This window comes from Odocoileus virginianus, chromosome 7 (assembly GCF_023699985.2).
Source record: "Odocoileus virginianus isolate 20LAN1187 ecotype Illinois chromosome 7, Ovbor_1.2, whole genome shotgun sequence".
Classification (NCBI taxonomy): Eukaryota; Metazoa; Chordata; class Mammalia; order Artiodactyla; family Cervidae; genus Odocoileus; species Odocoileus virginianus.
The window spans coordinates 7,843,462-7,869,037 of NC_069680.1; the positions used below are offsets into that span (position 1 = coordinate 7,843,462).

The 25,576-nt window shown below is 39.1% G+C and overlaps 2 protein-coding genes and 1 long non-coding RNA gene across 6 annotated transcripts in view; 2 read left to right on the top strand and 1 right to left on the bottom strand.

The window, feature by feature from the left end:
* Positions 1 to 3,946, top strand: part of LOC110131906 (glutathione S-transferase omega-1) — an 11,838-nt gene extending 7,892 nt beyond the window's left edge. For both annotated transcript variants that reach the window (XM_020884884.2, XM_020884883.2), the window contains exons 5-6: positions 2,143 to 2,249; positions 3,018 to 3,946. In XM_020884884.2, coding sequence (XP_020740543.1) covers positions 2,143 to 2,249; positions 3,018 to 3,171 — 261 coding nt within the window. In that variant the 3' untranslated portion in view covers positions 3,172 to 3,946. The remainder of the gene's footprint in view (positions 1 to 2,142; positions 2,250 to 3,017) is intronic.
* The window catches only part of LOC110131908 (uncharacterized), a 27,050-nt gene extending 1,524 nt beyond the window's left edge, over positions 1 to 25,526 (bottom strand). The window contains exons 1-4 of the long non-coding RNA XR_002312302.2: positions 25,341 to 25,526; positions 23,656 to 23,803; positions 18,412 to 18,519; positions 166 to 12,148 (exon numbers count right to left, since the gene is read on the bottom strand). This is a non-coding gene — a long non-coding RNA (uncharacterized lncRNA). The remainder of the gene's footprint in view (positions 1 to 165; positions 12,149 to 18,411; positions 18,520 to 23,655; positions 23,804 to 25,340) is intronic.
* Positions 13,724 to 24,602, top strand: LOC110131907 (glutathione S-transferase omega-1-like). Of its 3 annotated transcripts, none has more exons than XM_070470133.1 (6): positions 13,724 to 13,746; positions 16,326 to 16,434; positions 19,934 to 20,156; positions 20,762 to 20,860; positions 23,485 to 23,591; positions 24,372 to 24,602. In XM_070470133.1, exons 2-6 carry the CDS (start codon positions 16,376 to 16,378, stop codon positions 24,523 to 24,525), a joined length of 642 nt encoding a protein of 213 aa, XP_070326234.1. In that variant the 5' UTR covers positions 13,724 to 13,746; positions 16,326 to 16,375; the 3' UTR covers positions 24,526 to 24,602. The 3 variants fall into 3 exon arrangements, with proteins under 3 accessions (XP_070326234.1, XP_070326233.1, XP_070326232.1); XM_070470132.1 differs by lacking the exon at positions 13,724 to 13,746 and adding an exon at positions 15,678 to 15,983; XM_070470131.1 differs by lacking the exon at positions 13,724 to 13,746 and adding an exon at positions 16,047 to 16,157.
* Positions 25,527 to 25,576: the final 50 nt, after the last annotated feature.

Here is a 25,576-nt window from a genome sequence, read left to right on the forward strand (position 1 = left end):
TCTATGCTTGTTCTATGTATATTTTTAAACATTAACCTAACCATAATCAGAGCATAAATCATTTGTGTTCTTTTTTTCTACTTAATATTATATAATAAACATTCCCCACCACAAAGAGATGCCATGAATTAGACAGACACTTGGGGAAGCCCAGATATGGTTTACCTGCTTTGCAGGAGAGCTGTCATTTGGATTCCTCTTCCATTCACACTGAGAGTTAGGTTTTTACTGAGGGAAGACACAGTTCCTGTTTCATATGGAAATGCAGCCTTTTATCAGTGAGTATGAATTTTGCTGTGGATTATTTCAGAAACCTTTTTTTCTTCCCCATTAAGAAAGTCTATTACTCTTTCTCTCTTCAGTCGCTAAGTTGTGTCCAACTCTTGCGTCCCCATGGACTGCAGCCTGCCAGGCTCCTTTGTCCATGGGATTCTCTAGGCAAGACTACTCGAGTGGGTTGCCATTTCCTTCTCCAGGGGATCTTCCCGACCCAGGGATCAAACCCGGGTCTCCTGCACTGCAGGCAGATTCTTTACTAACTGAGCCTCGAAGTTTGCTGTTTTTTTTTTTAAAGCCATGAATGAGTGTTCGATTTTATTGAATGCATTGTCTGTTTCTATTACATCTTTTCAAATGTTCATAAAAAATTTCTCCCTTTAAACTGAAGAGTATAGTATAACTAACATTTTTCTGGTGTTGAACCATGCTAGCACTACCGGGATAAAACCTAATTGTTTTAAATGGTTTTCATATACATTCTAAAATTAATTAATATTTAAAGAATATTTGTATATTTGTTTATATAGTAGATTACTTTGTTCTAATAGTATCTGCTGAACAGTATGGGAGGTAGAAAGTGATAGGCAGTTCATACTATACAGATGGTTAATTTGGTGGTAGACCAAAAACATACTCAGGTAGATATAAACAACCTGTTTATAATGCAGAATGTTATAAGGGCCCTGAAAAAAACTATGGATATCTTATAAATAGCAAAATGGTTTGGTGTTAATTAGCTAGATAATAATCTCAGTTCTTCTCGCTGTAAAACCATAATACCAATTCACCTTCTTAAATTTCAGGCATACACTTTTGTGCTTGGTTTTCAAAGAATTTTACTTGGCATCTGTTTAATAATTAATCTAGTTATTTCCAATATATTTTAAGTAAACTTTTCTACTGAAGTATTATATGCAGAGATTTACTCAAAGCATAAGAGTATAGCTTGATGAATTTACAAAGTAAACACAGCCATGAAACTGGCACCCATATCAAGAAAGAGAATATTAGTTTTGAATGATTTTTGTACTTCATACAAATGGAATCATAATATTCACTCTTTGGGGTCTTACTTCTTTCATATAATATCAAGTTTCTGAAGTTCATCTATATTATGTGTAGTTAGTTCATTCCTATACTTTGTATAGTGTTCCAATGTATGACTACTGCATAATTCATTCATTTTAGTCCTGATGGACAGTAAACATTTCCACTTTGGGGTTATAAAATAGTGCTGCAATGAACATTCTTATACCTATGTTTAGTGACTGTATGTTCATATTTTCAAGAAGTAGGATTACTGGGTTATAGAGTATGCATGCACTCAACTTTAGTAGACAATGTTAAAAACATGGCTAAACCAGTTTATACTTCTGTCAGCGGTGGGTCCACAGAGTTACTAACTTCACCTTGTTCCTTTTAGCCATTCTGAGGGATGTGAAGTGGTATGACCTTTTCATTGTAATTTGCATTTCCTGAATGACTCATGTAGCTGAGCACTTTTTCAAATGATTATTGGCCATTTGGAACTTCTCATTTGTGAAAGTCAAGTCTTGCCCAATTTTCTGATGAATTGTTTGCCTCTTTCTTATTGATTCCCAGGAGTTCTATATTCTGAATACCAGTCCTTTGTTGGGTATGTGTATTGCAGAGATCTTGTATTCTGTGGCTTGTTTGACTTTTTTCCCCTTTCCAGTAAAACAGACTGTTTTGCATTATCCCAAACCAAGAGGTTCTAAAGCTTAAACTAATCAGACAAACCCCAACTTGACTATGTCAGGGCAAAAGTTGCCACTGTCACTTACTTGTCTTGCCTTACCAGATGCAGAAGTAAGAAGTATTCTTATGCTGTTTAATGTTCAGGTTCTGACTAATAAGAAGACAACTTTCTTTGGCGGCAGTTCTCTTTCTATGATTGATTACCTCATCTGGCCCTGGTTTGAATGGCTAGAAGCCTTGGAGTTAAATGAGTAAGACATTTGAATACTTTTTTGCATAATTTAAGATAATGATAACTGAAATTGTATATACTAACCTTTTTATGGACAAAATTAATGTATCTCATCAAATAGATTAATGGAAGCAGCCAACAGAAGGATACTTTGACTTTCCAGGGCATGTCCTATACCTAAACTCATGATTTTCTCCTATCTCTGGGGGTTGGCAAGGGTGGGGAGTTCTGTGACAGGTAGTAAAATGTTTGAAAAATGATTTACTCCTTCCCTCTCTGTAAAAATCCATAAGGATATACATTTTTTTATAAGGATGTCAGGCAGGATTGTGTGATCAGTGTCACCTCCCATTTACCAGCAAAAGTCCCACACCGTTTTCCAAACTCCATGTTTTGTAGTTTAGCAGCCACCTTAGCTTACTCCTACTTCCTAGAGCTTACAGTTACTATTAGTCACAATCTGACCAGAGAGTAATAAATATGTAATGTTCTTGGTCATCTTTCATGTTCTCATTTAAAAAAAATATCAGTCTCTCAGTTTGGACAAGTTCTTAGGTTAACTGAGCAAGTCACTTCACTCTAGTTTTAGATTCCTCTTCCACAAAACAAGGACCTCTACAATATCTTTCAAATATCATATTTTACAATTATGCCTATCTTAAAAAAATATTTCTAAAGGACTACTTGAAAAGATGGAAAACAATATGAAACTGGCAAGTTACAGGAGCATTTGCAATGCCTTCCTACTTAGCCTTGTTCATCCCTTCATTCTTTCCATCTCCCGCAGGTATGTAGACCACACACCAAATCTAAAGCTCTGGATGGCATCCATGAGGAAGGATCCCACAGTATCATCCCTCCTCACCGATGTGAAGACCTTTCAAGGTTTCTTCAACCTCTACATGCAGAACAGCCCCGAGGCCTGTGACTATGGTCTCTGATGGGGACAAGAGTCAGCAATGAAGACATAGCTGATGCTTTGCTTCACTAATATGAATAATACCACGCTTTTATTTTACCATGTGTTCTCATGTCTTACTGGATCACCTTCTCTGATTTTATATCAAATTTGGCTATACTGTGGGCTTTCCTTAAGACCCTCGTACAGAAATATAAACATATTTCCTGTCTCAGAATGCTCAAATGACTCCAAGGGCTATCACAGTCCATGCTGATAGATTGGATGATAAACTGCAGTGCACTTGTTCTTAAGGCTGATCATGAGCTGGCGTCAGACTGTCCCTGTGCTTGCCTCTCATAGCTGGTCTCTTGTTCACATCATTATGATTGCTTAATTAGATCTTCAAATTTTTCTGACCTCACGGCTTTTGCATATGCCTTTCCTCTGCTTGGAATCCTCTTCCTTTTCCTCATCACAAAGCTCATCCTTTAAGTATTGCTATGAATTGAATTTTGTCCCTCAAAATTCATAGGTTGATGTCCTCACTCTCAGTATCTCAGAATGTGACTGTATTTGGAAGTAGGGTCTTTCCAAAATGAAATGAAGTCATTTAATGTGGCCCTACTCGAGTATGATTAGTATCCTAACAAAAGGGGAAATTAAGAGACAGATACACAGAGAACACCATGTGAACGCGAGGACAGTTATTCACAATCTGGAACAGATTAGCCCTCAGCAGGACTCAATCCTGCTGACACTTGATCTCATACTTCTGGCCTCCAAAACTGAGACAATAAATTTCTGTGTTTAAGCCACTCAGTTTGTGATACTTTGTTAATGGCAGCCCTAGCAAACTAATACAACCATCAAGAGGTGAGTGGGTAAATAAACTGTGATATATCCATACCACGGACTAGAAAGGAATCAACAATTAAAACAGAGCAGCATGGGAGAATTTTAAAATAATTGTGCTGCATGGAAGAAGCCAGATCCCCCCCAAAAGCGTATATAATGTATGTGTAATTCTTGAAAATGCAAACTAACCCAGGATGTGAATAAGCACATCAGTGATTCCCTGGGAGTAAGTCAATGGTGTATGGGTATGTGTGGTGAGAGCCAATAAGGAAGGACCTGAAGGAGCACAGAAAAAAATTTGGAGATGATGGATCTATTCATTATCCCAATTATGGTGATGCTTTTATGGGTAAGTCAAAAGTTATCAAGTTGTGTATATATATATATACACGCAGTGAATTATACATCAATTATATCTCAGTAAAGCTGTTGTGGGTCTCTTTTTTTTTTTTTTTTTTGGCCGATTGCGGGATCTTAGTTCCCCAACAGGGATCAAACCCATATCCACTGCAGTGGAAACATGGAGTCTTAACAATTAAACCACCAGTAAATAGTAAAGTTTTTCTGCATAAACTAAATGTCATTCTCTGGATCAAGATTGTTACATATTTCCATGAGAAATGCTGGTATGTAAGGAATATTTGCAATCATTCTTGGATTGAGAATATTAAGTATTTCCCCTTAATAAGACAAATTCCCCCCAAAGGAGTTTATATTATGGATAGAACAGTGAATGCATCTTTGAAGGTGACCACATGAAGTGACCCAGCAAAGACCAGATGTATGTCTTATTCACAAGTATTTCCTATACAGCTGGGAAATGTGGTATAATGTTCCACTCTGAACATTTAATTGTTCTAATGTCCCTAAAAACAGTTACTTCAAACTGAACTCCAATATGGAGACCATCTTAATTTCAGCATTAATGGAAATAATGAAAACAATTCATAGGTAAAAGATGAAACTTTATGTACTTATCCATATATTCTTTACCTGACAAAGGAAATATTATAACACATTAATAAGAAGAGAAAGACAGTAATTAATCTGTTAGCTTTTGCCCTGCCAATTTGCTGCCTGAAAGTAGTGATTATATTAAGCCTTATGATTAGGACTTTTATTCCTTCCATTTTTTCCTTGTTCCAATTTCTTATGTAGACGTGCTTTGATAAAATCCAGAAGGATAAATTAAAATGTGACCCAATGAAAGGAATTCTGCAGGAGGCTGCAACTTATCAGAGGGCCAGTTAAAATTCTGGGAGGGAGGAGTGACTAGCTAGGTAGGTGCCACAGTAACTGAAGGAAAGTATAGTCCAGGAGAACATTGCCTATAATATATAATATGGCACAAGGATTTAATCATCATGGTCAGGTTAACTATAGTCTTATAATTTAATTTCCCTTATTTAATAATTTTCATATAATTCAAACGTATTTGCCTCCTGCAATGTTTAGGCTGGTTTCTAACACTATTAACAGAAAGCTATTAGCAAAGTTAAGATCTGTGCTTAAAAAGATTTTTGAGTGAACTAAGGCCATGAGGTCACTATCTCATGACTTCAGTGCAGAATAAAGCACACTGCACTATGTATGTCCCTGTGTGCCTTGAAATGGCCCAAGAACCGTAAAATATTCCATAAACATGTGAAACATGGTAATTAGAGAAGTTATTCAAACAACTTGAAATTGGGCAGTTGCAATAATTCTAGCTTACTTCCATGGCTCTGTCCCTTAGGCCATATCTGGCCCTAAGCTTAATATCTTCCAGTCCTTAGAACAACTATAAAAAGTTCTTTTCTCATTTGTACCTACAGTTGAACAAATGAAACTTGACTTTAAAGTCTTAGCAACAGTGTGTTTAAAATCTGCATCATGAGGATGCTAATATGGGGAAGTGTCTGCTTCTGCCTCCTTGTGTGTGAGGCTTTAGTTTCCCCTCCTTTAGCTGCTGTTCTTCACTGTGGTTCCATAAACACAAGTTTTGCCTTCTCCTATGTCTGTCTTCTTTACATTCAATTCTCTATTGCTCATTCTACATATTTTTAACGGCCCTGTTTCTGCATTTTTACACTTTTCACTTTAACTGAACTTACTATTCCACTAAGCTTTATCATTTATTGGGTTTATTTAGCATAGTCTGGTCAATAAAAACAGCTTGTATGTTCTGAGCGTCCAATGCAAAAATAAACATAATTTCTTGAGGGACAGAGGCTTTAATGGAATTATTTTCTATCCTTGCTAGACAGACACTTCCTCCCATAATTGAAGATTATTAATTTTATATTTTCTTTACATTTATTTTAAATTTACAAAACACAAGACTTTTGAAGAAAACACACACACACACTAACCATTCAGAGAAGAAAAACAAATGCTCCTTAATTATACTACAAAATTTGATAAATTTGTTTTTGGTGTTTTCTTGTGTTTTTACTTATAAAAGCACATTTTTTTGTTAAATATAACTTTGCTTTTTATAGCTATAGTAATCATGGATTAAATAAATAGCCTACATAATAATTCATTTTAGAAATGGAACTTGGATCATATATTCCATGACTTCTATTGAGGTTTTTTTTTGCTTGTTTACCTTGAGCATTTTATCATTAATAATTTTTCAAAAATGTGAATTTTAACATTTGCATAGTACCTCTTTATGGGATGTTTAACTTATTTAACCATACACAAATTACTGGAAATTTAGGTTGCTTCCAATCTTCTGCTATTATGACAGTGCTTTTAATTCATTTGCACGCAAATGTGTGGCCATATTTCTGATTATTTCCTTTAAACTGAATTCTAGTTCTTGAAGTGGATATAGAGTAGATATTTACTTCTCAGGAAGCTTGTATGAATTCATATTCCCACCATTAGAAAAAGAGTGCTACCAGTTTCACTGCACTCTGTGGTAGCAAATATGAGCTTTAAAAGAATTGTGACTTTGATAAGTAGAAAAATCTCACCTTTGTTTAAATGACACTTTATAAAGTGAATATTCAAGTGAAACAATTTTTATGTTTTTGGTCATTAGCAGTTTTGAGGTTTGAGTGAGCTCCTATCCATTGTTCTAATAAGATATCTTTTTTATTTCATAAATGGTCTGAAAATATTTTGCCATATTTATTCCAAATACTTTCTTCAGTTTATTTTTTGCCTTTTAACTTTTCATGGCACTTTTAATATTCATAGGTTTAAAATTTGTATATAATGAAATATGTCAATCTTTTCTGTTTTCACTTTTTTCCTTTGTGCAAAAAGTCCTTCCTCATCCTTAAATTATTTCAATTTTCTACCACAGTTTCATCTATTTTTCTAGGTTTGTTGTTTAAATTCTCTCTTACTTTTGTTTGATTTATGTTTTGATATACAGTATAACATAAGGACTTGATATTTTGCTCTAATAGTTTTCTTAACACAATTGTTTAATAATTCATATCATCTACTGTGTATGAGTATCTTTCTGGGAGTGTCTTCATCATATACTTAACTTCATGTATTCCAGAACCTGTCCTCACTCTTCAACTCTTTCACTGATCAAGTGACTCCTGAACCAAGCCCACACCCTATATGACGACAGCACCATAATGCTAAGGAGGGCCTTCTGCCTTGTCATATTCTCTTTCAAATTATCCCCATTCTCTACTTTCTTTTCTTCTAGATGAACCTTGGAATCATTCATTTAAGTACTCCTGGTCTCTAAAACATTTGATAAAACTATGAATTTCTTTCTGTAAAGAATATCAGAACTACATGTATGATAACCAGACTTTCCATGCAGGAGTATGTCTCTATATGTTTAAATATTATGTCAGTGACCTTTGTAATTTTCTTCATTAAGGTCAGTCCTAAGTATTTAAATCTTCTAATTGCAAGGATATTTATTTTGAAACCAGCATCTTACTGAGCATTCTTTTATCAGTCCTAGTAGATTACTGTATTACCCATTATCTCTTTTTCCCCTAGCTATAAGTTTTATATGTTCATATTTTGTTGCATTCACTAGAACTTCTAAGTTGATATTAAGTAACAGTAGTAACATTGGGTATCATTGATGACTTAATCCTAATTTTATTGTGAATTCCTTTAGAGTTTAATTATTCAACATGAATGTTGGCTATTAGATTGAATTAACTATCAATTCCTTTGATAAGACTATACCAAGTAACCAAACTGGGAGTGTTTTAAATATGAAGAGTAGATACAGTCCATATATAAGCATATCTCAGAGATATTACAGGTTTGGCTCCAGACCACAGGAATAAAGTAAATATTGCTATAAAGTGAATCACACAAATTGTTTCCAAATACATATAAAAGTTTCCAAATACATATAAAAGTTATGTCTACACTATAATATAGTCTATTAAATGTGCAATAATATTATGTTTAAAGAAATCATTTATATAACCTGATTTAAAAAATGCTTTATTTCTAAAAATAATAACCATCAGCTGAGCGTTTAGAGAGTCATAAGCTTTTTGCTGGTGGAGAGTCTTGCCTTCTTGTTCATGGCTGTTGATTGGGGTTGGTGATTGCTAAAGATTTGGGTGGCTGTGGCAATTTATTAAAATAGGACCACAATGAAGTTTGCTTGATTTACTCACCCATTCATGAATAATTTCTCTGTAGCATGCAACTCTGTTTGACAGCATTTAGCAACAATAAAACCTCTTTCAAAACTGGAGTCAATCCTTTTAAACCCTGTCACTGCTTTATCAACTAAGTTTATATAATGTTCTAAACATTTTGTTACCATTTCAACAATTGTCATAGCATTTTTGCCAGGAGTAGATTCCTTCTCAAGAAAGCACTTCCTATGCTCAGCAATAAAAAAAACAACTCTGCATCCATTCAATTTTTATCATGAGATTGCAGCAATTCAGTCACATCTTCAGGCTAAATTTCTAGTTTTAGTTCTCTTGCTATTTCCACTACATGTACCGTAACTTTCTCCACTAAATCTGGAACCCTTCAAAGTCATCCATCAAGGATAGAATCAACTTCTTACAAACCCCTGTTAATACTGATATTTTAACCTCTTCCAATGAGTCATGAATGTTCTTAATGGCATCTAGAGCAGTGAACATTTTCCAGAGATTTCCAATCTACTTTACCCAGATATAGTAGAGGAGTCATTACCTATGGCAGCTATTGCCTCACAACACTGAAGTCCTAAATTATAAGACTTTAAAGTTGAAATTCCTCTTTGATCCATGGGCTGCAGAAAGGATGTTGTGTTAGGACATGAAAACAGCATCAATCCCATTGTACATTTCCATCAGAGCTCTTGGGTGACCAGGTGCATTGTCAATGAGTAGTATTTTGAAAGGAATCTTTTCTGAGCAGTAGGTTTCAATAGTGAGCTTAAAATACTCAGTAAACTCTGCTGTCAACAGATGTGTTGTTATCCAGGCTACGTCATTCCATGTATAGAGCACAGATGGAGGAGATTTGTTATAATTATAAAGACCCCCAGACTTTCAGAATGCTAAATAAGCACCGGCTTCAACTTCAAGTCATGCACTGCATTAGCCTCTAACAAGAGAGTCAGTCTGTCCTTTGAAGCTTTGAAGCCAGGCATTGACTTTTCCTATCTAGCTAGGAAAGTCCTAGATGACGTCTTCTTCCAATATAAGGCTGTTTTGTTTACACTGAAAATCTGTTTTTCGTGCAGCCACCTAGTTAGATCTTATGGATAACTTGCTGCCGCTTCTACATCGGCACTTCTTGCTTCACCTTGTACTTTTATGTTATGGAGATAGCATCTTTCTTTGAACCTCTTGAGCCAACCACTGGTAGCTTCAAACTTTTCTGCAACTTCCTCACCTCACTCAGCCTTCAAAGAATTAAAGACAGTTAGGGACTTGCTCTGGGTCAGGTTTTGGCCTAAGGGAATGTTCAGGCTGGTCTGATCTTCTGTCCAGAAGAAATATAAAATTTCTCTATATTAGCAATGTAGGTTTCTGTGGTGGCTCAGACGGTAAAGAGTCTGCCTGCAAAGCGGGAGACCTGGATCCAATCTCTGGGTCAGGAAGTTCCCCTGGAGAAGGAAATGGCAACCCACTTGAGTATTCTTGCCTGGAGAATCCCATGGATGGAGGAGACTTGCAGACTCCTGTGGTCGCAAAGAGTCGGACACGACTGAGCGACTTTACTTACTTACTTATGTCAGCAATGAAACCTTTTCACTTTCTTATCATTTGTGTGTTCACTGGAGTTAACACTTTGAATTTCTTTCAAGAATTTTTCCTTTGCATTCATTCTTGCCTAACTATTTGGTACAAGAGGCCTAGCTTCCAGTCTGTCTCAGCTTTTGATATGCCTTCCTCACTAAGCTTAATTACTTCTAGCTTTTGATTTAAAGTGAGAGGTAGGTGACTCTTCCTTTCACTTGAACACGTAGAGGCCACTGTCAGGTCATTAATGGACCTAATTTCAATATTGTTGGGTCCCAAGGAATAGGAAGACATGAAGAGAGACAGGATAATGGCTGTTTGATGGAACAGTCAGAACATACAAAAAAATTGAGAGGCTAAGTTTGCCATCTTATATGAGTATAGTTCATCGCCTCCCAAAACGAATACAATGGTAACATCAAATATCACTCATCGCCATAACAAATATAATAATAAAAAGTTTGAAATATTACAAGAATTACCAAATGGGACAGAGCCATGAATTGAGCAAATGGTGCCAATAGATTTGCTCAGTGCAGGGTTGCCACAAAAAAATTAAAAATGCAATATCCGCAAAGCACAATAAAACAAGGTATGCCTATAGACATACCTTGTATTGCTGCAGGGAGGATGCCAATTCTGACTCAATGTTGGAAACTGTCTCTTTGACTTGCTTTTCATTGCTTTTATTAATGGCTTGCCTGGAGGACCCTGCTCCTCTACTTTAGTTACCCTGTAAACTAAAGTGTCTTTGTTCAGCTCACGGAGAGAAAGTTTGTCCCTACCCATCTGTGAAAGGAGAGATTAACACACCCCTTCCAAAGACAGGCCATCCCCTTGGAGATGTTTTGCAAGACTGAACACCCTTTCAACTTTACTTCCCCACTGCATCACCCTCTCTATTCTGCCTTTTGACTTTAGTTCCTCATTGCTTCTTTCTCTCTGATCTATAAAAGAACCTGACATCCTCAGACCCCAATAAGATGGTTATTGTGAGGCTCTAGCGTGCCATCTTCTCAGTCAGCTGGCTTTCCGATTAAAGTTTCTTCCTTGCCTCAACACGACTGAGTGACTGAACAACACTGATTGATGTATTACATAAGTGACATATTATACATGTCATTTATATGTGTTAACATATATGTTAATTATATATATAACATATAAGGTTATATGTTATATATATAATTTCAATTTTTTCAGCACAGTCTTGACAGTAGATACCATTATCTTTATCATAGAAAAGGAAATTGAGGCTCAGAGACTTATCTTTAGAAGTTATACACATCTCTTCAGCCAGATTTTCAATAAATCATCAGGAAAGGAAAAAAAAAAACCTGTTCTTAAAAAGGTTTTTAAACAGCAGTTAGTTCTCTAGTAGTGTTCTAGTCCAGTGCTTCTCAAGTTTAAAGTGCATATGAATCAACTGGGGAAATACTGTTAAAATGCAGATTCTGATTCATAGGTCTGTGATGGGAGCAGAGTTTCGGCCATCTTCAGTGATACAATGTTGACTGTGAGCAGACCACACTTTGAGTAGCAAGGCTCCAGCCTACTTAATTAAAGCCTATGTGATCAGCCTGATTGGTCCTTAAAAATGCTTATTACAAAAAAAAAAAAAAAAACCCAACCAGTCAAAAAAACCCCAAAACCCTACATTTGTAAGAACTAGATTTGGTCACATCTTTAATATAATCCTTTGGTCATGGTAAAGGAACAGTCTTGCAAGATACCTTTTAAATTGATCTTTCTGGTCATTTCAGAGGAAGCTGTATATGTAGATGAGGGATCAGAGCTGCTGGTCAGAAAAAGCGACAACTTCATAAGGAACATTAGTTGCCAGGATGCCCACAATTCCATTCATACACTGGAGTAGTCTTTTTCTTGATTTCAGTATTAATAAGTACTATGAAATTCCCACAAGGGTGGCAAATAGTGCTGTCCTTGACAAAATGAACATTCTTCTTGGGGAATACTTGCACCTACCTAGGAAAAGATACAATCATCATCAATAAAATACATTTTAAATACTTTTTCATTCATTCTTTTTTTTTAAATAAAGCAAACAATAGATCATTAACATCTTTGAAACTCATCTATTCCCTTTTCACCCCATTTCTGCCCAAAACAATCTCTCAGATAAAAGAACACATGAGGTTGCTGTGAGACCAGTTCCAGTGCAGGCACTATAGAAACTTAAATGCAGACTGAAAATTCTCTAGGTCTCAAAAGCCTTCAGAGAGCTTTTCCAGTGAAGCACAACCTCTGTTCAAACCTAAGAAAATCTTGGAAGGATTTCTGAAGTCTTGTTTACGTGGAAAAGAAAATGTGAAAATGACAGAGAAAAGAGCTTGATTCTCAAAGAAAACAGGGTGCATTCTGGGCCTTACCTTTAAAATTAGTTTTGATTTTAAAAATAAACTTTAAAAAGCAACTTCGAATAGGACAGCCTGCTTTATGGTTGTAAGCCCAGTAGGAAATTTTGCTTCTTTACAAAAAAGGAGCATGTGTAGCCATATTTTAGATTTAAAACTTAGAGATAAATGCAGAAAGTAAAAGCAATAATCAAAGGACATGAATGAAAAGGTGAGAACACAAAAGGAATATATTTTAAAGTAAGGAGTGCGTGGTGAGTGTAAGCTAGAGAAAGGAGAGGAGAGTTTGAGAGGAGGGGAGAGTCCACCTCTATTTAAATGTTAAAGATAAGCTTAAAGATGGTGGAGAGGACCAGAGAAGGACACTGGTTTGGAGAGAAACTTCAAGGGAATAAATAGTACAATCAGGACCCGTAGAGGATGCTGTTTAGAACACAGTGCAAGTAACACTCTACAATGTGGAAGGAAAGCAATGCCAACTTAACACCTGTGCAGCGTTTTATGTTTTTCACATGCCAGTGTAAATGCAAACAAATCCAGAGTCAGCGGATAGGAGACAGACGGAAGGGACTGATGGCCCTAAGTACGGGGAAAATCACCAACGGCGGGAAAGAGCTCTTACTAAAGTGGCCATTGAATAACTGGACGCGCTGGGGATGGGAGTGGGGAGGGGCGGGAGAAAAGTGACAGAGAAAGGAAGTCTGCAGGAAGGCATTGGGGGTTGACCGGGAAGAGGTGGAATTTGAAAGAGAGCGGGTCTAAGAAGCGGAGGAAAGGGAGAGGATGTAGTCTGAGGGAAGAATTTTCTCAAGACCAAAGGGCGAGCAGCGAAGCCCGGGACACCGCACTTCAAAGACGTGACGCCGTAGGCCTCGCCTGTCTCCCGGCCTTGCCCCAAGGGCCCTGTGTCTCTCACCCCGGCCAGGGGCCGCGAGAGTCTGTTACTCGGAGGCCCGGGACTGCCCCCAGCTTCCACACGGGACGCCGCCACTGTTTAGGTTCTCTTGACCCCTGCGCCCATTGGTTCTGCCCTTTCGGCTGCTCCCCCTCGGACCAAGCCGATTGGTGGCAGCGCTGGGCTGTCTCAACCAGCGAGAGAGCGGCGAGTGAAGCAGGAGGGCGGGCAGCCTAGAGCAAATAGTTACAATATTAGTAAATAACGACAGTCGACTTTAACCTTGAGTGGTGACCGTCCAAGCGCCGGTGCAGGTATAATTTCATTCAATATTCACATCCATTTTACAGAAAAAGAAAGGGAGGATAAGAGAATTTGCCCAAGATTACAAAGCTGAGTAATTTACAAATTACAAAGCTAATTTAAAAGACTTTAAAGCCAAGTCTGAAATGCAAAACCTTCAATTACTGTATTACACTTTCTGATCTACCCTCGGCTATTTCAAGGACAGACAGCTTCTGGAAGTAACTGACAGGTCAGCAATTTGCCTTACTTCTGACCTTCCCTCTCAGACCCTTACTTGCCCTCTCTTCCCTTCTTTCTTCCCTCTCCAATCCTCTCCTCTTCCGTACTTTAGGCCTCTCTTCCTGTCTTGCCAAATTCTTACCTTCATTCCATCAAGAAATGTTTATTGAGTTTCTCCTGTGCATTCTGCTAGTCAGCTGGAACTGTAGAGGGAAATACTCAATAAACCAATCTATTCTAGGAATAGAAAAGAGGTTTTTTTAAAGCCATACTGAGGATTAAAGGCTGGGAGACAGATTCAAGAAGCACTTGAATTGTGTTCCACCAGACAACCAACCCTGCTCACATCTTGATCTGGGACTTCTAGCCTCCAGAATTGTGAGAATAAATTTCTGGTGTTTAAGTCACTCAGTTTAGGGTATTTTGATAATGGCAGCCCTAGCAAACTAAGACAGGGATGGAGTCATAATCAGACTCAGGCAGGAAGGCTCCAAGATGGATGTGTTTATTACCTCACTCTGCTGTTCCAATAATAGAGCTAAAAAAAAAAAAAAAAAAAAAAAAACACCCTGCCTCTCCTTTCCCAAATAAAGGGTGCAGTTCAGTTCATTTCAGTTGCTTATTTGGGTCCAACTCTTTGCAACCTGATGGATTGCAGCACGCCAGGCTTCCCTGTCCATCACCAACTCCTGAAGCTTGCTCAAACTTGGTCCATCAAGTTGGTGATGCCATCCAACCATCTCATCCTCTGTCATCCCCTTCTCCTCCTGCCCTCAATCTTTCCTAGCATCAGGGTCTTTTCAAATGAGTCAGTTCTTCACATCAGGTGGCCAAAGTATTGGAGTTTCAACTTCAGCATCAGTTCTTCCAATGAATATTCAGGACTGATTTCCTTTAGGATTGACTGTTTGGATCTCCTAGCAGTCCAAGGGACTCTCAAGAGTCTTCTCTAACACCACAGTTCAAAAGCGTCAACTCTTTGGCGCTCAGCTTTTTTTTTATAATAATAAATAAATGGCACAGTAGTCAAATAAAACATTGACTACTCTTTTCCAAAGGGAGTAGGAAATAGCCATCCACTCCAGTGTTCTTTTCTGAAAAATTCCATGAACAGAGGAGCTTGGCAGGCTACAGTCCATGGGGTCGCAAAGAGTCAGACATGACTGAGCAATTGAGCGTGCACTCTTTTCCAGTATCTGTAGTATGTGCTGTGGAAGCCCCTCTTTCCTAATTAAGAGGGGGCTGAATGAGTGGATGACCTGGCCAGACAATTTTCATTGACCTATAGTCTAAATCCACTAACCTACTTGACTCAGCATGTACTCCTTCTAGGGCTTCAAAATCCCCGTAGTTAATAGGTTTTTGAAAGCATCATCATCCTTCTGATATTAGTAATATCCAGATTTGTGCTGTTTCCTTTGGGTTAAAATTAAAAGGATGTGTCCTAAGAGTGACAGTAGGGACAGCAACCCTCCCAGTAGTCATATTAAGTTAGTCCAGAGAGAAAAAGGGAAAAGCTCTCCAGGTGGCTGAGCGACTGACCCTGGGCTATGGAAAGAAACATTGGGAGAGCATGTTCTGGAATCTTGAGCAAGCACTGGAGCCCGGGCCACAGGCCCTGAAGTATTGGAAGCCTTGGGCTGCAACCAAATCGGAGCCACGTGACTGCGGCCAGGGCTCGCCTTCCGCCGCCAGGGCGCCGGGCTGGGAGGTCAGGGTCTGGGTGGGGCGCGGATCCACTTGCCCACAAAGTGAAGGCCACCATCCTTCGGGGGCAGGGAAGGGCTCTGAGGTTTTTGAGCGTCATTTGTGCATCTCGATATGTCAACACCTCTTGGCCAGCACGATGAACTCTGGCACAGTCGCCACCTGAGGCGTTTTAATTAAGACTTAACCCCCACCAAACCCGGAAGGCCGGCGTTGCGTCAGGGCTTACGGGGTGGCGTCCGGCCGTGATCGCCCACCGGGCGAGCGGGCTGCGGCCTGTTCCTTCTTGCAGAGGGTGCGGAATGCAGCAGAGTGCGGGGTAGGGCCGCCCCGGAGAGCTTCTGCGCGCGGGTTTGGTTTACTTCTGATAGAAAGGGAGGGAGGGAAGGGAAGGCGGGGCGATCGACTTGTTAATTTGCCTGCAAACCCCGGCGCCAGCTTTACCTCTGCGGCGGAGAGATGTCTGGAGGATCAGCTAGGAGCCTGGGCAAGGGTGAGACCTGCAGACCGTGATCCGACGCGTGTTGGGGAGTTGGGGTAGGGTGCTGGTTCTGCTCCGGAGCCGAGCGGCCCAGGAGACTTCACATTCGCGGGAAACCGGCCGGAGGCTGGATGTCCCCACTGCAGTCCAGGCTGTAACCGTGTCCGATTCTCTCCGCAGGAAGCGCGCCCCCGGGGCCCGTCCCCGAGGGCCTAATCCGTGTCTACAGCATGAGGTTCTGCCCGTATGCCCAGAGGACTCGCCTGGTCCTGACGGCCAAGGGTATCCGGTGAGGACCGAGGCAGCGGCCGCTCCCAGCCGGCCAGGAACCAGCTGCTTGCGGAGGCTTGGGCAGGCCCGGGGGCGGGGAATGAGAATCTCTGATAGGGTCCCCACAGCTTCCTTTACTGCCAAATACACTATTCTCAGCCTTCTGCGGGGTGATAAAGGCCTAGTGGTAAAGAATTCGCCTGCCAGTGCAGGAGACATGGATCCCTGAGTTGGGAGGATCCCCTGGAGGCGGGCATGACAACCCACTCCAGTATTCTTGCCTGGAGAATCCCATGGACAGAGGAGCCTGGTGGGGTACAGTCCACGGGGTTGCAAAGAGTCATACAGGACTGAAGCGACTGATTGCATGCATAGAAAGCTATGAACTCTGTTCCCCTGGTGGGGAGTGGAAGGAATGCCATAGACTGCACCAGTTGAGGACATCTCTTTTAGATTAACCTACCATTTTATATGGGAGAAGGCAATGGCACCCCACCCCAGTACTCTTGCCTGGAAATTCCCATGGACGGAGGAGCCTCGTAGGCTGCAGTCCATGGGGTTGCTAGGAGTGGGACAGGACTGAGTGACTTCACTTTCACTTTTCACTTTCATGCATTGGAGAAGGAAATGGCAGCCCACTCCAGTGTTCTTGCCTGGAGAATCCCAGGGATGGGGGAGCCTGGTGGGCTGCTGTCTATGGGGTAGCACAGAGTCGGACACGACTGAGAGACTTAGCAGCAGCCCTTTTATGGGTCAGCAAAGCTGGGGCTCCAGTAAAGTTGGTGGTATGCAGAGATCACTGGAATGGGAATCACAGGCAGCGGCTCTTTTAGCTCTAGCACATCCCTGGTTCCTTCTGTACTGCCTTCTCTTTCATCCCACTTCATTCACGTCCTGTTTATCTATATATTGTTTGCTGTTATTCTGAGGATATAGCCCTTTTCTGAATAGTGGGTAATTTACCCTACTACAGAGTCCAGACCTTGACCATCCTACTGGTAGAGTGCTGAATTAACTATATGGTACATTTTCTTATAGCTTGGGTTTTTGAATAAAATAAAATGTCTCTGTCTTAAGATTCAGATTTTGGGGAAGCCCCACAGAAACTAGTTACAGGAAATATCCAAGTCATTGACTTTTCTCTGACTTGAACAGCCATTGGAACTGCCTCTCTTCCAATGACCCTTGGGATCTGTTGAACAGACATTAAATACCTGTGATGTGGGAGTTTAAACCATAACCCCCATTCCAAAGAAACTTTCCATCTATAAGCTTAGAGTTTTTAAACCAATTTTAGCCTTCTAGAGGGAGAATTAAGCAGGCAATACTTTTCCCTAAAAAAACTTAGCTATATATTCTAAAGAAAAAAATCAAATTATTTTTGGATTAATCAGTAACTCTTGTGTCTTTAGATGAAACTGATTCTAAATACATAGCAAAATATTCGACATTTAGTAATATTTATCAATACACAGCAGATATCCAATGCAATTGGATTGAAAAAAGACATGTCTTGTGCTCATGCAACTGAAAAGTTGAAGATCAAGACAGCTGAATTTGGAGGCACAGAGTCCTGGGTTAGTGCCCTTCTGGAACTCTAGATTGAAAACTATATCTTACTGGGTCAGTTTTCCAAACTGAAGTGATCTTATCATAAAAGTGCATGTATGGAGAGTGAAGGGTGGTAACTGTTGCCTAACGTGCAAACAACAGAGGAACCTGGTGGACTACAGTCCATGGGGTCAGAAAGAGTCAGATATGACTGAACAACTAACATACTGTGTTCATGGATTAGTTTTGAGTCCCAGGAGACTTTGATTAAGAGGTAGTAGACTTTACCATGTGATAGAATCTACTAAAGCATGGTTTTCTTGAAAAGACACATCTTCCAACTTGTTGCAGCAGGTATGTTGCCCTGTTTGATCATCATTACCAAGATTACCAAAATACAAATGTGTTCTGAGAGCCTCCTTTATTACAAAAGCCCAGGATTTACCTTTTCTTTTCATAGTATGAAATTTCAGAAATCTTGATTGGCAGGGAGCCTCATTGTTCTTGCAGTGGCTTGTTTCTGAATGTACAGCAGTCTGTCAGCAGATGAACCCTGTAATACATACACACAGACACCAGTATTCAATCTGGCTATTCCTTTGTTTCCATGGGGGAGAGGGTGGAGTTGTGTATTTAATAGTACCTCAAGCTAAATGCTGTTGTAGCTACTGAGGTGGATGGGGAGGAAGGAAACAAAAAATGTTGGGGTGTATTATTCCTGAGTAACTGATCTGTTTTATTGAACACTCATCCAGCTTTGACAATGATATGGACCTGGCTGTAGCTATTATATGAAACTTCCCTTCCTCTTTATTTCCCCTAAAATCTCTCAGACAAGAGAGAAGTTAGATCTAAAAGCAATCTTAGTATAGTCTGGACTTCACCTGTTCTTTATGGGTTTACTTAGTGTGATTTACCCATGTAGCAGTTTTAAAAAATATCAAGTGCATGGAGATTTAATCTGGGAGCTTATTTGTGATTGAATTTTTTGGATTCTCTAATATTCTTATAAAAAAATGACAAAAAGCTTTCTATTCAAATTAGCAAAAGGAATTAAATTTTATCATGTTGATTCTATATAGTGGGTGTGGACAAACTCAATTTAGTTGGCTGATTTATTTTTGCAATTAAGATACATCTTAGTCCCAAATGGAGTATCTAATTGACAATCTTGAGGCATTTCCACTTATTTATTCAACCAGTGTGTACTGAGTACCTATCTGAAAATGTTTATATTTTTTCATAGCACTTAAATGTTTAAAACTTTGCTGATTTACATGTTTGTTTATGAATATGACCAAGACACACAAGATCATTGCTTTCCTGGAGCTTATATTCTAGGCAAGTGACATAGCAAATATGTAATTAAGTGAGCAAAGTAATTTCAGTTACATATCATCAGTACAATGGAGAAAGTAATTCAAGAAATATAAAAAAAGGTCATTGTGGCCAGATCATAATGAGCAAACCAGAAGTCATAGGAAATATGTGACAGGTAAGCAGGGGCCAGATCACGTGGCATGGAAAGGGGTTTAGAGTTTATCCTCACTGCAGTGAGGAGCACTTGAGGGGCTATAAGTAAGCAAGAGGGTGGCCTCATCCAATTTACTTTTGTAAATGGATGTGGAGAATGAACTATAGGGAGGTCACAGGGGAAGCACAGGGACCAGTGGGATTACTGTAGAGATCCAGGTGGCAGGTGATGTCTTGGACGAGGTGGCAAGTGTTAAAGCTGAGAAGCAGATAAAGTCAGACTGATTTGAAGGTAGGTATGGTAGGTATGATTTGAAGGTCTAGCTGACAGGTCTTGCTGATCCATGAGATTTGAGGAAGAGGGGGTGGGGGGAAGGAATCAAGGCCATGTTGACTCCAAAATTTGGGTTCTGATCAGCTAAGTGGGTGATGGGACCAATGACATTTTATCCAGGAATACAAGAAAAATGTTACGTCTTCTATGTGTTTTTTAGGCATGAAGTCATCAACATCAACCTGAAAAATAAGCCTGAGTGGTTCTTCAAGAAGAATCCCTCAGGCCTGGTCCCGGTTCTGGAAACCAGTCTGGGTCAGTTGATCTGTGAATCTGCCATCACTTGTGAGTACCTGGATGAAGCATATCCAGGGAAGAAGCTGTGGCCAAGTGACCCCTATGAGAAAGCTTGCCAAAAGATGGTCTTTGAGTCCTTTTCTAAGGTGTGTGTTTATGAAATTTCAGCTCCTATTTAAAATGTCTCTGTTTTTAAAGCTGAATCAGTGCTGTCATTCTTGGTTCAGTGATTTGGAAGGGAAAGACAAAGAGGATTATGCTCTTGCTGGCTCTGACATGTCCTACGAGTCCTTTCATAATCTGGGCCCTGTTTACTTTTCAAAGTTACATCTCTTTACTCTTTTCCTAATATTTTATATTCATGTCATGCTGAATGTTTTTATTTTTCCCAAACTTGCCACCCCTTCTCTATTCTTGCTAAAAGACTCTTTCTCCTTCTCACTTTGCCAAATTATCTTCAAGTCCTCTTTCATGTACAGTACATGCCACTCAGTGTCCTTTTAAGATATATTTGATTCAGACTCACCAAAATGGCTTATTTGCAGCTTATAAAATCCTGAACAGTACAGCATCTTTGGTGACAAAACTGTTTCTAGGATCAGTATATAACCTCTGTGAACAGGAACTGGTGCACATCTCAAGTGTATAGAATACCCTGATATAGACTATGAGGGTTCTGTCCTGCTTTTATGTGACAGGGTCAGTATGGTTAGCCTCACACTGATAAACTAAGAAATTATTCTCTGTCTAGGTACCACCTTTGATATCGAGGATTCTTAGAACACAAAATAAGGAAGACTGCTCTGGCTTAAAAGAAGAATTGCAAAAAGAAATTACCAAGCTAGAGGAGGTAATCATTCCCTTCTCCTTGATTCTTATTGGATTAAGTGATATATTGTATCCACACTCATTTCTCCTCTTTTTTTCATACTCCCATCTCCCAAATGACTTTCAGGTAATTAGAAATAATATCAAATAGGAAATTTTAGTTTACAACAGATAGCAGCTGTAAGCTGCTGTATTTAAGATACAAACCAAAATACCTAAAAATGTTTTGTCATGGGCCTGCTTTTGAAACTTTTTATTACACTGACACCAAAATATTAAGGAAAAATTTCAACCAAATTTCCACACCTGTTTATGTTTTTCCATGCTTGTTTTCAGTCCTTGAACATATATTTAAAACATTAACATAACTATAATCAGAACATAAGTCATTGTGGTTTTTTCCACTTAGTATTATATAATAAACCTTATAGAAATAAAATTATTTTATACATTAAAACTTAAATAAAGTTATATTAAAATGTTTATTATATTATGAACATTTCCCACAAGAGTCTTCCATTAGACAGACACTTGGGGAAACCCAGATGTGTTTTTTTCTCCTTTGTGGGAGAGATGCTATTTGGACCTTTATATGGAATTCTCTTCCATTTACACTCAGCCTTAAGTTTTTACTGAGGGAAGACACAGTTCTTGACTCATGTGGAAATGCATCGTAACCTTTTATCAGTAAGTTTGGAATTTACTGTAAAGTGAGTGAAGTCACTCAGTCGTGTCCAACTCTTTGCGACCCTATGCACTGTAAACCACCAGGCTTCCCTGTCCATGGGATTTTCCAGGCAAGAATACTGGAGTGGGTTGCCATTTACTGTAGATTTTTTTCAAAGCTTTTTTTCCCATTAAGAAAATTCTATTACTAGTTTGCTAATATTTAAAATTCATGAGAGTATTGGATTTTATTGAGTATTTTGTCTGCATCTATTACATCTGCTGAAATGTTCACTGAATATTTTCCTTTTAATCTGGTGAACAGGTATGGTAGTAGCATTGACAGATTTTTCTGGTGTTGAACCATGCCAGTATTACTATGTAAAACCCACTTGCTTTCAATGGATTTTCATATATATTTTAAAACTAGTTGCTATTTGATTATTGCATATTTGTTCATAAAAGAGACTACTTTGTTCTTATCATGTCTTTGTGTTTTTTTTGTTGTTGTTGTTTGTTATTTTGGCCATGCCAGAGGCCCCTGGCAGTGAAAACACAGAGTCCTAACCACTGGACCTCCAGGGAATTCGCTATTTGGTTTTTATATCAGGGATTTTCCCAACTCATAAAATGAGTCAGGTTACTTTTTCTGGTTTTCTAAGTTCTGAAACCATTTGATATGGTTTGGCAATTTCTGTAAAACATTTGAGTCCGGTGTCTTTTATAGGGGTAGAGTTTTTAACCAGTAGTTCAGTGTCCTTAATGTTAATTGATTTTCAGGATTTTTATATTCCAGTTTTGTAACTGGACTGTAATGACTTGTAATTAATTTGTAATGAATCAGTTTTGTAATTTATATTTTTCTTTAAAGTCACATATTTTATATTCTCATATATACAGACAGAAAGAGGATCATGTTTCCTGATTTAGAAAAACCTCTTTGTATAACTACAACTGACTCTTGAACAAGGTAGAAGTTTAAGGTGCCAAGTCCCCAAGCAGTAGAAAGTCCACATGCTACCTACTAAATTTGGGGTTAGTTGGGGGACATATCATTTTATTCCCATCTAATTTCAGACTCCAGGTTAAGGACTCATCCGTTAAAGTGAGTGGTACTATTTCCATGTTTCAGGCTGCTGAGAGTATTTCCTTCTGACTGAAACTATCATACATAATTTTACTTATGCATAATATAGTCAGCATAATATATATATATTATATATAATATATACTATTATAATATAATAAACCAGGCACTACAATTGAAGGACAGACCTAGACAATATTGGTTCATTGTACAATTCTGAGTGCCTAATAACTGCAAGGCACTCTGCTGAACAGAATGGGAGGTAGAAAGTGAGAGGCAGTCCATACTGTTCAGATGATTGGTTGGATAGTAGACCAAAAATAAATACTCAGGTAGATATAAATAATCTACCTACAATGCAGGATGTTATAAGGGCCCTGAGAAAAATCATGGATGTTTTATAACATGCTTTGGTGTTTATTAGCCAGATAATATTTTCAATCTTCTGTTTGCAAAACCATAATATCAATTCACCTGCTTAAATTTCAGACATACTTTTGTACTTGGTTTTCAAAGAATTTTACCTGGCATTGTTTAACAGTTAATCTAGTTGTGTCCAGTTTAAGTAAAGTTTTTATTGACGTATCATATGCAGAGATTTACCCAAAGCGTAAGAGTACAGCTTGAATTTACAAAGTGAACACAGCCATGAAATTGGCATCCATATCAAGAGACAGAATATTAGTTCTGAATGATTTCTGTACTTTGTACAAATGGAATCATATAATATACACTTTGGGGTCTGATTCTTTCATACAGTATCAAGTTTCTGAGGTTGTGTATATTGTACATAGTTCATTCCTATTCTTTGTATAGTGTTCCAGCATATGACTGCTGCACAGTTCATCCATTTAGTCCTGATGGACAGTATTCTTGGGCTGTTTCATGTTCAGGTTCTGACTGACAAGAAGACAGCCTTCTTTGGCGGCAGTTCTCTTTCTATGATTGATTACCTCATCTGGCCCTGGTTCGAACGGCTGGAAGCTCTGGAGTTGAATGAGTAAGACATTTGAATATTTTTTGCATAATTTAGGACAGTGATAACTGGAATAATATATACTCACCTTTCATATAGACAAAAATGAATGTATCTCATTCAGTTGACATGAATGGGAACAAGAAGACAGGCAGAGACTTGGACTTTCCAGAGCATGTCGTATACCTACACTCACCATTTCCTCCCATCTCTGGGCTGGGCAGGGGTGGGGAATTCTGTAACAGGTAGTAAAATGTTTGCAAAGTGATTTACTTCTCCCCTCCTGGCTAAAAATCCATAAGGAGGCACATTTTCATAAGGATGTCAGGCAGGATTGTGTGACCAATGCCACCTTCCATTTACCAGCAAGAGTCCCATACTGTTTCCTGAACTCCATGTTTTAAAGTTTAGCCACCACCTTGGCTTACTTCCATTTCCTAGAGCTTAGAGCTGCTTAGTTACTATTAGTCACAGTCTGACCACAGAGTAATAAATACGTCATGTTCTTGATTGTCTTTCACATTCTCATTTTAAAAAGCTATCAGTCTCTCAGTTTGGACAAGTTCTCAGGTTAACCGAGCAAGTCACTGCACTCTAGTTTTAGATTCCTCTTCCACAAAACAAGGACCTCTACAATATCTTCCAAATCTCATATTTTATGATTATGCACATCTTAAAGAAGTATTTCTAAAACTGTTTGAAAAGATTAGAGGAAAATGATATGAAACTGCAGAGTTATAGGAGCCTTTGCAGTGCCTTCCTACTTAGCCTTATTCATCCCTTCATTGTTTCCATCTCCCACAGGTGTGTGGACCAGGCTCCAACCCTTAAGCTGTGGATGGCAGCCATGAAGAAGGACCCCACAGTATCATCCCTCCTCACCGATGTGAAGACCTTTCAAGGTTTCCTCAGCCTCTACTTGCAGGACAGCCCCGAGGCCTGTGACTACGGACTCTGATGGGGACAAGAGTCAGCAATGAAGACATAGCTGATACTTTCCTTCACTGATATGAATAATACCATGGTTTTATTTTACCCGGTGCTCTCATGTCTTATTGAATCACCTCTGATTTGACACCAAATTTGGTCATACTGTGGGCTTTCCTCAAGGCCCTCCTGCAGCAATGTAAACACATTTCCTGTCTCAGGATGTTCAAATGACTCTAAGCGTTCTATCACACTCCATGCTGAAAATTTCTAAATCACCTCTAGTGAGAGCTGGAAGTCAATCTGGATTTTTTAACTGCCCACAGATACTGTGTTGTCATTCCAAAGAGATGCCCTTTCAAGTTTGTCTTCTAGGTTCTGAGTTAAGAACTTTTCAATTCCTCATTCTTTCATTTCCATGTCTGTCACCGTTTCATGCCTTTCATACAACAGTAATAACTGCTGTTGCCACTGAAGTCCAGACCCACATTAACTCAAAGCCAGGTGACTAGGTGGTCTCCTATTGGTTCTCTCAGGCTTCAATCACTAACCCTTTCAAAATCTTTCCTACCAAATCCTATGCTGCCCAGCACAAAAGGTGTTCCGTGTATATAACTAAATGCTGAGAAGGCCACATCCATTCTAAAGCTGGATGAGTAATTCGGAAATACTGTCTTTATACACTTCCATAGCTCATTGGGCTTCTCACTATTCACTTTCTATCATCACATCCCCTCCATTAGAAAGTAGGTCGGAGAGCATCATTTCATTCTACAGATGATTCAATTACGGTCCTGAGGTTAACTGAAGTCTTAAGATGCGGGAGGAAAGTGCTGGAGAACATACCCAGTATAGGGCTCTTGCGTCAGAACTAGGGAGCGGGTTTTCGACCTGCCCTCATACTCTTAAAAGTAAGACAATCCCCTAAGGTTCACCCCTGGATTTCCGATTCGGTTGGTCCGGGTGGGCCCAGGAGTACACCTATGAAATGGGTCTTTCGCCCTATGGTGATGCAGGCGACCTGGGGGCCGCACCCTAGGAGGCAGCAGTGAACTGGTTGACTTCACAAAAGGTCTCCAGCC

What these genes read in the sequence shown, in the direction of transcription:
- LOC110131907 (XM_070470131.1), top strand. Translation starts at nt 16,124, where the DNA reads ATGTCTGGAGGATCAGCTAGGAGCCTGGGCAAGG. An exon ending in AGCTAGGAGCCTGGGCAAGG is followed by an intron (nt 16,158 to 16,325) that starts GTGAGACCTGCA and finishes TTCTCTCCGCAG; the next exon opens with GAAGCGCGCCCCCGGGGCCC. An exon ending in TCTTTGAGTCCTTTTCTAAG is followed by an intron (nt 20,157 to 20,761) that starts GTGTGTGTTTAT and finishes TTCTCTGTCTAG; the next exon opens with GTACCACCTTTGATATCGAG.